This window comes from Diadema setosum, chromosome 1 (assembly GCF_964275005.1).
Source record: "Diadema setosum chromosome 1, eeDiaSeto1, whole genome shotgun sequence".
Lineage (NCBI taxonomy): Eukaryota > Metazoa > Echinodermata > Echinoidea > Diadematoida > Diadematidae > Diadema > Diadema setosum.
Window position 1 is genome coordinate 21,262,266 of NC_092685.1, and position 14,307 is coordinate 21,276,572.

General features: G+C 38.4%; 1 protein-coding gene across 1 annotated transcript in view; it reads right to left on the reverse strand.

Annotated features, from left to right (window-relative positions):
* Positions 1 to 10,883, reverse strand: part of LOC140234376 (follicle-stimulating hormone receptor-like) — a 149,256-nt gene extending 138,373 nt beyond the window's left edge. The window contains exon 1 of the mRNA XM_072314748.1: positions 10,579 to 10,883. Within this exon, the coding sequence (XP_072170849.1) occupies positions 10,579 to 10,883 (305 nt within the window). The remainder of the gene's footprint in view (positions 1 to 10,578) is intronic.
* Between the last annotated feature and the right edge of the window lie 3,424 nt (positions 10,884 to 14,307).

Consider the following 14,307-nt stretch of genomic DNA (forward strand, 5'->3'; position numbering starts at 1 on the left):
AACAACAACAACAACAACAACAACAACAACAACAACAACAACAACAACAACATTGTGTTTGAATGCAAGATCAATACCATAAAGCAGGACAGACCCAGTATGTTACTGGGCAGAATGACATAATAGTGCAGTACCTTTAATATTTTGTACAATAATGTGGAAAGGCGTATTATAATTATGTATATAGTAGCGTCTCATGGGGTCTCATGGCGTTTTCGAACGTCTCACGGGGTAAAATAGTTTTTTTTATTATTATTATCTAATGATGAGCCATTTTATAATGGAAATATCACAATATACATAATCATCCCAAAATTACGAGGACATTGATTTAATTTAATTACTCAGCATGAAATCAAAATTGTCTGCTTTCAGGGAAGACCAATAATTTTTGATGTTCTCATCTTATCAGAGATGTTATCCTACAGTTCAGGATCAAATGATTGATATCATAATTGCATCATAAAATATGTGCTTTTATCCTTAGGGAAACGAGTAGGAGTTTGGACTGAGATTTATATAAAGGTGCCCTCTGGGATGATGTTATATAGACCAGCAAAATCCTATGGATATAGGTAGGGGCAGGATCACTTTCAAACAAAAGGAAAACAAGAGATGAAATCTTCAACTGAATCCGGTATCTAATTGGAAACCAGTGTAATTGACGTGAAATGGGAGATACGTGGTCGTGCTTTCGTCTTTTTTTCTTTTTCATTTTCTCCGTTGACAAGCCTTGCGGCAGCATTCGGTATTCTGTGCTACTTTTGTATCTGAGTATCAGGAAATGATTCCAAGCAAAATCCCTTTTACTGCGGGTTATCAAGCGTATAATAAAGCAAGGGTTGTTCAAGTTTGTCTGTGGACTTCAAATTGAGAAAGGGTGGTATATTCTACCTATTTTGTATGATGCAACAAAAAAAAAAATGCAGCTTTACAAGCACCACTGATATGATTGGACGAGTTAAATCCTGATAAAATTTCACTCAAGGTTTCGTGAGTTTTTGTTTAATATTTTGTATCTTCGTTCCTTTTCAAGCGGGGAAAAATAGATTTATAAAAACAGACTTCGGTGGGACTGTAATCGCGAGGCGTAGAATAATTCATTACAACACTCATTCAAAGAATATTTTGTGTGTTGTGCAATATGCGACTCCAATGCGGAAATCGATCTCTGCAACGCTACGCAATGTGGAAACAATAATTCTGTACTAAGAGATCTTGTTTTATTAGCAGAGGGTAAACAACAGTCTCAGACAAGTGTATGAACACAACACAATACGGAAGATTCGGTATATGGTCGCATCGTTCTTCGTTTTGAAGAGTTAATTCACATAGCAAACAAGAACTTTAAAACTGAAACTTAACCGTCACCTCCTCTCTAATTCAATCATATACGTATATCCCATATATATCAATGTATATAGGCCTACACGTGATGATGACTGTACCTGCTATTAAAGCCATGTTGTATTCGGGTGTGTGTATCATACGCACATAATCCCTTTCCAAATGATGCTATAGCATTTTCATGACTGCATGTCCACGGTGCAAAAAAAAAAAATCATTATTGATCGGACGATTGATTCATCCAGCCCGCTAAGAAACTGCTCAGAGAATTCGAAAGCAATAAAATCATCCCGATATTAATACCATCCGGACATTCATACTGATAAAACTGTTCTTTGAAAACGTCAAAAAAAGTTTACACTTCATAGCTCTAATCGTTTGTCTGATTTAAGTGAGACGATACTCCGTTTTATTCTGTTCTTTTTTGTTTTGTTTTCTATGTTACTCTTCATACAAAACTCCTTTTAAATAAAAGAGTGGAGTTTATCGTTCAGGAAGGCTGCTTCTTTTCCGAGGTTATCTAAGAAAGAAAACCCACTGATTTGCATGCGGTTTTTGCCTGACCTATAGCTTTAAAAAAAGATGGTGAAAACATCATACACGTGAATACTATGGTAAAATCGTCTGTAATAGCCAAAGCTCAGAGCCTTCAACCAGTAGTCAACAGGTCATATTTCCGATTCAAATTCGATTTCACGTTCCAGAGAGGATAAACCAGCATTTTTTTCGTTTTTATTATTATTATCATTTTATTTTTTTTTTTCATGGTGCATGGTGGTGGTAGTGTTTACATTGTTCAGCGATACCATATCAGACTCCAAACACCCTTATCATGAAAGGGAAATTAGCCTCGCTTGTGATTACCTTCGAGCGTGATGATAAACGTTGCTTAATATAACTTTTTTTTTCCTACACCAACGAGAGCCTGATGAACATTTATCTATTGTAGGTGCTGAAGAATCTCTTTTCTGCGAGATTCTTTTGTAGTTTGTGTTTGACCTAGACACCGGATTAGGTACCGAATTCAATATTGTGACTTATATAATGACGCATACACAGCGTGCTGTTATATATTTCGGCACTCTTTCCTGGTTTTCCTGCCATGGCTTGCTGAGTTTTGAAGCAACCAGTAAAAATGGTGATACAGCGTGAAAGAATCGATACTGCTCCATAGTTTTGCCCATCAGATAGGCCTACGTGTATTTCTACCTCGTCTTTCTCTCACCTCCCTGGTCTTACCTAATCTATACTATTCTCTGAATTTTCGAGTGAGTATAATTATTATGGACAATAGTCTAGCAGTACATAGAAGTTATTGTCTATGGTTGCGACAGAGCCTTAAAAAAAAATGGCATTCCCAAGTTGTGCTATACTTGGGGAACTCGGACATAATCGTAATTATATTGAGCATCTCCCTGCTGGACCACGACTGTCAACACCTTTTACTGAACTCTATGTGGCAATGATATATTACACAAGAAAAATTTCTGAAGTCGTGATAAAGTCAACATACGCACACACACACACACACACACACACACACACTTTTTTTTTAATAATATTCTTTTATTTGAGTTTCATTCAATGTGAAATCCATATTAACAATAAAATTAAAACATCCACCAACAAAAAAAAAGAAAGCAGCTGTATTCTTCTTTCTTGTGCTGCTAAATCATTTTTCAAACATACAGTACAATATATTTGATTCTTTTTACCAAATCATACCCTGTTTTTATAAGGGAAATGACATAAAAATCTACATAATTCTCAGAAAAAGCTATTTTGATCAGCCTAATCAAGCCAATCCGAATGTGCCTTATCACTCACACACCGACTAAGAAATGTGTGCTACTCAATCACTTTTTCACTTAACTTCCTTTTTTTTTCTTTTTTTTTTTGACAGAGCACACACTATATACATAAATATATCAGATAAAGTATAACTCTTAAAGGGAAAAAAAATCTTGATCAACTTGATCAGATTGCTCAATATCCACTTCATTATATAAATTCTCTTACACTCTTTTGAGAATACAGCACTTCCTAAAACATATAAAAAAAAGCATTCTTTACTTAACCGAACAAAACTCATCATTTTTTTCCATCTAACCTATCAACCACCCCTCCCCCCCCCCCGTACAAGCACAAAATAACCATATGTGTATATCATCAAAACAAACCATATTCCTGCCTGACCCCTTAACCATTATTCTACCATTGCCTAACTACATCTACCTAACCATCCCCACCTATTTCCCCGCTAACCATTACTCTACTCTAACCTAACACACACACACACACACACACACACACACACACACACACACACACACACACGCACACACACATGAAGTAATAAGGTGGTATAACAGTCCCTTTGTTTGGTTGCAGATATGATTAATGATCTCGTGAATGCAGATGTCAGGCGAAACAGTCGAAATCAGTACACCATTCATGCAATCATTGGTATAAACAAAAGATCATTAACCCCAAATCTTCACAAATTCATAATTCTATCGAAAAGGGAAAAAAAATCCTTGAAAACCGTCAATCAGATATCTATTGTAACCTAGTTTAGCATAGGTTCCTCAATCGAGATCCAGAAGGACTTCCTTGTTTTATTTCTCTCTTGATTGTTGCCCGCACGTGGCCGGTATATCTCAAGGTCACAGCTCACGTAATACCGTCAATAAAGGATGTCTCTATACCTTTCGGACGTAAGGGTGTTGTATTTGGCACTATGATTAGAATATCATAGGGTCAGTTTATGGTATTATTACCGTATGCTTTATGTGACGACATTAAATTGATGCGGGTATAGGGTATGTAGCACTTTGTCAGTGTAAAAAAACACATTACCAACTTACCCGGGCAAATTCAAGAAACTTTAATTATTCTTGGTAAGCTACCATAAGTATAAACTGTGATACACAATCATACGAATACAACATGGTCCAAACAACCTACATTATGAGAAACATTTGCTCTGCCAAGTATTAAACGTTTCATCACAGCAGGGCTTAAAGGGATGGTACAGCATTGGTGGAGAGGAGAATTGGGCTTTCAACTTTTTGTGAGATACCAAGAAAACACTTATGATATAGTACAGAACATAATATTACCATTTTAAGAGGAATTCAAAGTTTATTTGATGAATATCGGGTTTGGAATGACTGAGACATCCAAAAACAAAGTAAAACAAAGCGATCGTAATAAAGTATGGGTCCCACACTTTATTAGAATGGCTCTTTTGTTTTTGGATATCTCAGCCATTTCAAAACCAATTTTCATCAAATAAAGGTTGAATTCCTCATAGAATTGCATGCTCTTTTATATTTCATAAGAGGTTTCTCATTATTTCACCAAAAAATGTTAGAAACCTGAAATTAGGTCTCAACCAAAACTATACGAGCCCTTTTAAGGATGCACTGGATTAAAAAAAGGGGGATCTTATCCAACGGTGTCAAAGAAAGCATCCGAGCACTTGGAGATTGTGATGCCCTCTTGGAAAGTCCAATTCTTTTACACCAAGGTACATCTACTTGAGTCGCGTTTGATAATGACATGGCATCAGTGGTGTAGTATACTAATATTGTTACGACATCACGTAACAAAGGGGAGCGAATTCTGGTCTCGCTGTAGTATTTTGTGACTATTTTCCTACTATCCTAATTGCATTTTTCGTGCCACACACAGTAAGCTATTTAATCGGGCCGTGTCTCAGTTTCGAGTACAGAGGTATTGTCAATAATGACGGTTCCAACAAGGCAAATTTAATTTCTTAACTATGCTATGACCACCACCAAAAAAAAAATGATTTAAAGGGGATGGTTAGTAACTAATCAGTGGGAATCAGTGGGAAAGCTGGGGGATGATTGTTCTAATCCTTGTGGGATTCATTTAAGAGTAGGCCTACATCATATATCTATTGTTGTTTGAAAATTATTTGCTTCAGAATAGTCTCATATTCAAGTAATGTGCAGTTTAAAGTTTCACAATCGCCCCGTCATTGTACAGGCATGCTAATCTGGAAACATTAAACTGCACATTACTTGAATATGAGACCATTCTGAAGCAAATAATTTTCAAACAACAATAGATATATGATGTAGGCCTACTCTTAAATGAATCCTACAAGGATTGGAACAATCATCCCCCAGCTTTCCCACTGATTCCCACTGATCAGTTACTAACCATCCCCTTTAACAAAAATAACAAGATATGATTTTGACTGTACCCAAAGTTATGATCAGATCAATTACAACAGTCGCGTTTAATGAACTGCGCGCTAATCACGCTGTGCTGCCGAGCACGAGCATTATTACCACCTGTGTTGCTGGTATCATCAATCCGCACTAATTCTCCATCATGGGGATAATTCAAGCGAGACTGGCACATTTTGGTGCAACAATGTTACTATCAACTATCTATTCAAACACCGGGAAACAGTTACGGACGCGTAATGGACACGAATGCAGCGGTTCGAGTAGTTTGAAGCTATGCCTTCTCATTCATAGCGCAGTGCGCACACCACTATAGATCACGACGCAGCCGGCATATTATAAAAGAGGTGGCTATACTGCAGATTCCAACACATCCTGTTTGACCATAGCATGAAAAGAACATGCTGATGTTCAGACAAGGTGTTCAGACCAACAAAAAAAAAAAAAAAAAAAAAAAAGAACTAAAAAAAAAAAAAAAACAACTCCGCATCTGGCACGGAAGAACCACAATATTCCATGGACTAGTTTCCCTTTAAAACAGCGTTAAAAAGACGTGCTGTCCTTGGGTTCAGGACTCTATAGTACACTGGCATCTGAATTGCGCACCTGTCAGGTACTAATTCATTCACTTCACTATAAAAGCACATGATACCGGGATTTTTCGAGGAAGATGAAACAAGCTATGAAAGCAGGGTGAAAAAGACTCTTTACTCTGTCTTTACATCGTATGGGGCATGCCATGGGAATGGCTGCATCGCGTCAGTGAACGTGGATCTTGCCTTGGCTACTGTCGAGGCAATACAACAACAACATAAGGAGAATAAGGGTGATTAGAAATGGTCCAGTCTGGGATCAGTGGGATTACAGCCCGCCACAAAGTCTAAGACCTCACTATGATACCATTATGCAGGAAAGAGTTACAAGATGAAACTAGTACCAGGAACCAAAACAACAACACCAACAAACAACAAACAAACAAATAAAAACCACACAACTCCCCCCCCCCCAAAAAAAAAAAAACACACACAAAACAAAACAAAACCAAAAACCAAACCAAACCAAACAAAACAAAACAAAACAGCAACAACAACACAACAATGTAACAAAAGTCAAAAGTTTCGGTCATGTGAATACCCGAGGAGACTCACGATTTAGTATTGATTCTCGGTAGGGAAAACAATATGCACTGGAAAATAACATTATGCGGTTTTGTTTTGTTTCTTTTTAACCAGTATTTTAGGTATATCATCTAGATACTGCACATTTTGCTGTCTATGTCAACCATCAACTGTCATTTTTTTCTTAGTACAAAAAGGGTGGACCTTGCTAGACAAGCAATCTGCTTTTTCAGGTGCTACCAGACACACATACTGTTGCACTGTTCTACTATACTTTGCTTTGATAAGAAATAATTATGAAACGAATTGAATCTAATTGAATAAGGACGATGACGTCAAAGCGAAAAAAAAATATCATCATGAGGGGAATCACAATCGCGGGATGAAAATAATCTCAACTCATAATGGCTTGCAAAATTGTCACAATTTACAGGTGTTAACTGCGTGTTGCTGAGGCTTCCAAACGACAAATCGTCCTTTTATCAGAGACCGTAATCAAATGATGACAAATCAACAGATGGAAGGCTACGGTGGCAAGGGACAACGCCAGCAGCTAACAGGTGGGCGGACACGGAATACTCAGTTACAAGAGTTCGTCAACCCGAGCTACCCTTTCCCCTCCCTCTCATTCTCTCTCTTCTGTAGCTTGTATCCCACGTCAGACGGTCCCACATACGATTCTCTCCGTTTTCCAATTCTTAACCCTCGCGCGTTTCACGACAATGAAACACCACTGACATCTAATGCACTACTATTATCACTGGCGTTGACAGGCTTAATACAGTCTTTGGGTAACGAGCGATTGACATTCCGTTTACAGGCATGTATAGCTCGTTAGAAAGTCCGCTCAGCTTCCATAAGTTAATGTTGTCTAGTTGGCGATGGCCCCAGGCGGAAGAATAACATATGCCATAATATATTCTATATATACACACGAACATCTTCCGCTGGGCAGAAAATCACTTACGTCGAATTGAATGCTGAATGCTCGTATAGTATCCCCTCGGCGCACAGGCCAAAAAGGTTTCGAACATATTATGGTGAATTGTGACTATGACTTGAATGTCAAGATACACTCTTCAGCTGTGCTGATAGTGCCCTGTGCCACTATCCTCCGCGCTATTCGACAAGCTCACTACCACTTCACCTATCAACATAATAGCAGTTTGAAAACATACGCAATTTATGACTGAATTTCGTAGTTATCATTATGATTAGTATCTAAGATCTTCAATATTCTTTTCGTATTATTGTTACGTAATCACTATAGTCTACTGGAATGATTAGCTTCATTTGTATAATGATAATAATGACTTGCATTGACGGCAGCAACAACGACCATGTAATATAAAAATCGACATTCATCGACATCGACCTTAATCATCGTTATTACCAGTAGGGACCTATATCATTGCCATCATTTAGAACCACCATCGGAAGAAAAGCCTTCTACAATACATTGAATTGAATTGTGTTACGATTTGTTTCAGGCCTATACTGTTGAGGAAATCATGAATGCAAGCAGTGAACGCTTGCAAGCAAGCAACCCTGGGCCCGATGGCTGTATAGGTCCCCTCGAAAGGACTAATGGTACAACTGGTGCTGCCAGGAGACTCGAACCACACACATCGAGATTGAGAGTCCTTCGCTTTAACCACAGAGCCACATCTGCTCCTCATCGTTATCATCTGTGTCACTCACATCAACGTGCTCACCAAAGAAATGATCAGAAGTGTAACTACATTACTGCAGGTAATTCACGATGTATGCTGAAACACTTGTTGCTGTACTGCTGTATTCTAATGGCAGATGATGATAAAAAGGAAAACGATTCTGTCATGTTTCATCCCTCTCATGTTTCCAGAATCGTGACTTCAAAGAATAATCACGCCAGAAACATGTCCTGGAAACGGTGACATCAACTTTAGTTGAAGAATGAAATAATGTTCATAGTTAGTGCCTTCAATTTGTCATGGCATAATTGGATTGGCCATCATCACACAAACCCTCTTAAATCTCAGATGCAATTAATTTGCGTCATTTTTCCGTTGTTTCCCTTTCTGAGTTACAGCAAATCTGCTCCATTAGGCTTACGTAACTCCATTCACTGTCACGTCCGCCATTTTCCATAACAGCTGGGTACAGAGCAAATATAGCGCGTGCAAACATTTCTCTTCTCAATCTCCGCTCCGTACGACGTCATTCTCAGCTGAAAAGTTACCTCATCGAGTTCTAAGTTCATGCTTCTGGTGTGAATTATGTAAAATCTCGCTTCGTGACTATACTGACATGATCATTTTGGTTTGTCCGCTACAACCACCCCCTTCTCTCTTCACATCTTTCTCCCTCGCCTTCTCTGTCTATGTATAATTATTACTCGACATTTTTACCAACGTTCTCTGCACCTATATGTGACCTCGTTTGTCTTTCTTTCTTTGTGAGCAATTTAAGTTTGGAAAACAAAGAAAGAAAATGAGAATGTCGTTTGAATACCAGTTCATGGCAGACACGAAAGATGAAATCAATGCATTTTCTACAGCTGATGTTGATTCTATTTCAGTTCTAGTCCACTGAATAGATTTGAAATATAGAAATCACCACTGCTATTACAATATTTATTATGATATCATAACTCTTTGCTCCCTCCATTAGTGACTTATTCACAACTATTTCCTTTGCTATTAGTTCTAGCAATGCTGCTTCTTCTCACAAAACTAATTTGATAAGTTTATATACAACCTATACAACTTAGACATCATCAACAACAACAATAACAACGCCTACTATCACTTCTACTACTACTATACTACTACTACTACTACTACCACTACTACTACTACTACTACTACTACTACTACTACTACTACTACTACTACTACTACTACTACTACTACTACTAAACTGCGCTACATCTGCAACTAATACTACTACGTAGTACTACATCTACTAATCGCAATAAAGATAACTACCACTGCTACTTCCTTCACTAAGTAAGATCACCTTTTCCTAAACATCATCTGCTCTAATTTCCAAATATTTTAATTGTTTATTTGGGGGGTTTTCTCTTTTTTTTTTCAAGATTAAGAGAGATAAGACTTTAAAGCGAATGCGAAGTGTCCAGGCTAATATCAGGTGACAAAAAGGCTCTACATCATGGAATCACTGATAAAGTGAGAACACAGCGCGTAGAAGGAAGTTCCTGAACCCTCTCACATTCATTTTCTGAGCGACGTTTTGTGGTTTAAAAAAGAAAAAGAAAAAGAAAAAGAAATGGTCATCCGACCTCGATCGGTTAAATGTGTCATTTGCGTATTCACGTGTTGTTCTTTTGTCAATATAATGGAAGCAGTCAAAACTGATTGTGTTGTGGATCTCCCTGGGATGAGCGTAAGCGCACAAACTAAAAGTGAACATCAACACCAAAAATGTAACATACAGTAATTATATTCTCACCGATGGCCGCACTACTACCCCTCCCCTGAAACCCACTGCCTCTGTCAAAACAAACTTACATGGGACGAATCACTGCTTCTCAATCGTCGCTTGTGTTATATGTGTGTAGTTTAATAAACTCTCCAAGGTTAACATCCACTGTATAATCGCTCATGCCTGGCATTCCTGCTATTCACAAAAAGTAATGGTCATTACAAAAAAAAAAGTTAACCTTTTCGCCACAATAGGCCTAATATTGGTCTCCAGGTATACCTCACGATTTATCTCTATCTCCTCTTGACCCTGGTTTTAAATCACTTCCCGTTTTTTGTTTTTGTTTTTCATCTCGGGATCTCTGTATACGTTCGTTTTCACTTCTTTCAGCGTTATCATAATCTCTTTACCTGATTTAAGAACATTACGTTACATTTTATCAGTGTCAATTGCTTTTTACTTACAAGGTTGGGGTGTCTGCAGGTAGACCAAGCTGTCCGATGGATTCGATATCTTCCCCCCTGCATGTGGTTGCCAGTGGTTGACAGAAGCAAACCGAGGGACAAGCGCCTCTCTCCCTCCCCGCCCTGTCCTCCCTCACCGAGGCCTGGGTTGGGCTGGAGGCAACTGGGCTGGGTCGGTAGATGGGCTGCAAGGTGGTGCGCGACGCGTTAACGGGGTGGTAGTGATGCACCAGGCCGGAGCACAGGGCGAGACACACGTTGACGACGAGAGCAAACGCTCCAGCGCGATTCCGTTGGTACGGCATGGTGTGCCGATTAGTAGAGTCCGGTGCAATATGTACTCTGAACTGAACGGAAAACGGGATTTTCTCCTCTTAAACTGAAGCGAAATGTCTTAATCCACAAATAAAATTTCAAACGTGGCCGTGGAAGAGAGAGTAGGATTCGTAAGATTCCTGAACGCTGGTGATAAGAACACTAGGCTGATCATCCGTGAGCAACAGCAGGGAAGTTGCCGCTATAAGGACCAAGCACGAACTCGGTACATTAGTTTGCAGAGCTGAAAGCGCTACCGACCAATCGCAAGTCGCGGACCCGAGTGAAGGCATAGAAACGTTTGGAAGCCTCCCCCGACCGACCGCCCTCCTGAATCCCACACACGTCCTTCTAGCTCATATCGCTCGCCATTCATTCGGTTCGGACTGCATTCAGTGAGAGGGTGTCAACTCGTGCCAAATTCTCAGGCTCTCTCCCCTGCCTCCTCTTACTCTGTCTCCTCATAGATGAGTTCTGCTGGTCGGTTGTTGACTCTAGCGGTTGAGCGGATGCAAGCTATCATCAGAGAAAAAAAATATGAAGACGATTCGTCTATCTTGTCACGTAATATTGATGACCTGCCCCATCTCCCCCTTTCCCTTACCCCTCCCCTCTCTCCCCCTTCTTATGATATATCTCATCTTACACTATGCGCACCTCTGTTTTCCCTTTCTCTCTCCCTTTTATTCCAATCTTCTGTAGTGATTTTCCCCGGAAGAGAGACATGCCATCTATGTCACGTTCTGTTATCATGTCATTTCAGATCATACAATATGGCATCGTATCTTAATAATAGCTGCTTTAAAGGCCTTCGACACGGCTGCGACTGAAAAATTATTCCTCGCAGCAATTGTTCGTTGCACGTATTGGTCGTTTCATTAATTTTAAAGGAAGATTGACGCCAGTCTAAGTTCGAAGTCTATATCGATTATGATGATGATGATGATGATGATGATATATATATATATATATATATATATATATATATATATGATCATATATATATATATATATATACATGATCATATAATCGATATAATATATAGTATATATGGTGTGTGTGTGTGTGTGTGTTTGTGTTTGTGTGTATATATTATATGTAATATTTGTATTATATATATATATATATATAATACAAATATTACATATAATATATATACACACAAACACACACACACACACCATATATACTATATACGCACACAAACACACACACATATATATTATGTACAAACACGTGTGTGTGTGTGTGTGTGTGTGCGTGTGTGTGTGTGTATTCGTGTGTGTGTGACGCATGCGCGTGCGTGTACTCTGTGGACCAACTCGTGATCTCTTGGACGTCCTTTAAATCGTAATTATCCAGAGTGTTCGCAGAAATAGTCACTATTTACTCATAATGATGTTGAGCTCTTTTGGGACAGGTGTAAACACTTAAATCACTGCTACCATCACTGTTAATCTTCATCGTAACAAAATGAAAAAAAAAAAAGTAATGCTGACATCCTGATTAGACGTAGATGATAATGGGGAGTCATTTTCCAACCACCTCATTCAACATCTCCACGCGCGCCATTACAAAGTTTTGTCAACATTGGTTTGTGTAACCTTTGTCGTGATAATGGAAACTAGTGCGGAAAGAATCAGATTGTCAGTGATAGATAGGGGAGACCGACAGAGATTGAAAGAGTGAGAGGAAAAAAAAAAAGAACGGAAAGATAGGGCAGAGAAACAGATTGAGAAAGGATGGGGAGGGAGAGAGATTTATTTTGTTATGAAAATGTTCTTTTCTTTTTTTCAATCTAACCGAAGAACACTGGGAAAAATACATAATATATATTTCACGCCACTTTTAGGGGGAAAAGATCGAGTCCTCTCCTGTTATGGTTTACAAGTGATCAGACAATCAGCGACCAACCGTCATCGCATTAATTGATATCACTCACCTCAACAAACAGGCGAACAAAGAAATGTGTAGCCACTCACACCTTCAGCATAATGTTCTCTCACATTTTGCACATTCCTAATGGCCTCCCAGCAAGAGAGAGGGGTAATTCTTTTCCTAACCCGCGGATTTACTCAGCCGACCGAGCTCTGTTTGGCTCGGGCAAATTAATTGATATTGATTCCCAGCGATGACCTTCCGCCGTTAATTGACAATGAGAAGAAAGAATATGTGTGAAGGACGCCCTCGCACTGCTGGTTACTCACCAAAACAATAATAATATCGACTGCCCTGGAAAGTGGACGTGATGCGTGATCTGGCGCGTCAAGTCAAGTTCTGCGCAGCACTGCATAGTCCAAGAGCATTAGGTCAAAATAGGCTTACACCTAGATATTTCTGGTAACAAGCTGATTTTTTTTTTTTTTTCAGGATAGGTCCAGAAATATGTCTAGAATAACGTACTAAAAGTCCTCATAAATCCTCCTTGAGCGTTTTCCGCAATCCAAGATAGCGTTCAAAATGGCCGCCATTTCCTGAAATTCTTATAACTTTTCAACCAGGGAACTCAAATACAAAATTCAAATTTCTAAATATAAGTTTGAAGCATGAAGAACTCAATAAAATACATAGAGATGTTGACTCACACAATTTCTGTAATCCAAGACGGCGTCCAAAATGGCAGCCATTCCCTGAATATCTTTATTACCTTTCAACCAGGCAACCCCATCAAAATTTAAGTGTCTAAATAACATGTTTTGAAACATGAAGAACTCAATAAATTACATATTAAGAGATGTTGACTCACACAAGTTCCGTAATCCAAGACAGCGTCCAAAATAATATCTTTATGAATATCTTTATTACCTTTCAACCAGGTAACCCAAATACAAAATTTAAATGTCTAAATATATGTTGTGAAGCATGGAGAACACATTATAATACATATTAAGAGATTTTTAAGCACGCAAGTACCGATAAAACCGCTCGAACTTTTCCTAGCATGCAAAATGGCGTGTAAAATTGCCGGCAATAAGAATTTTATCTCACAATTATGTAAATACATATCAGTACAATCATGATTAACATGTGATTTTTCATCAGAAAATTAATATTCAAAAACCTTTTTATTAAAAATAGTTCATATATGTAAAGTATACATTGTCAAATTAAAAGATTTGAATAAATCAAGGAGTGTGTCCTTGTCACGACAGAAACATTTCACCATTAGTTTTGTTGCTAAACAGACAGCCTACTAGAAGGCGATATTGTTTACCACATGGTCTATTTTCGCCATCTCAAGCACATGAGATGAACATTTAGTCCTAGCCTCTTTGTGTTTGTTTGTTTGTTTTGTTTCTTTTACCAACGCATTTGATGTCTGCCATGAGGTGAGTTCCATTTGAAACTGTCAATTATCACTTAGGAAGTAAAAACAATTCTTTTTGGTATCTGTACTACATACTTCATGTTCA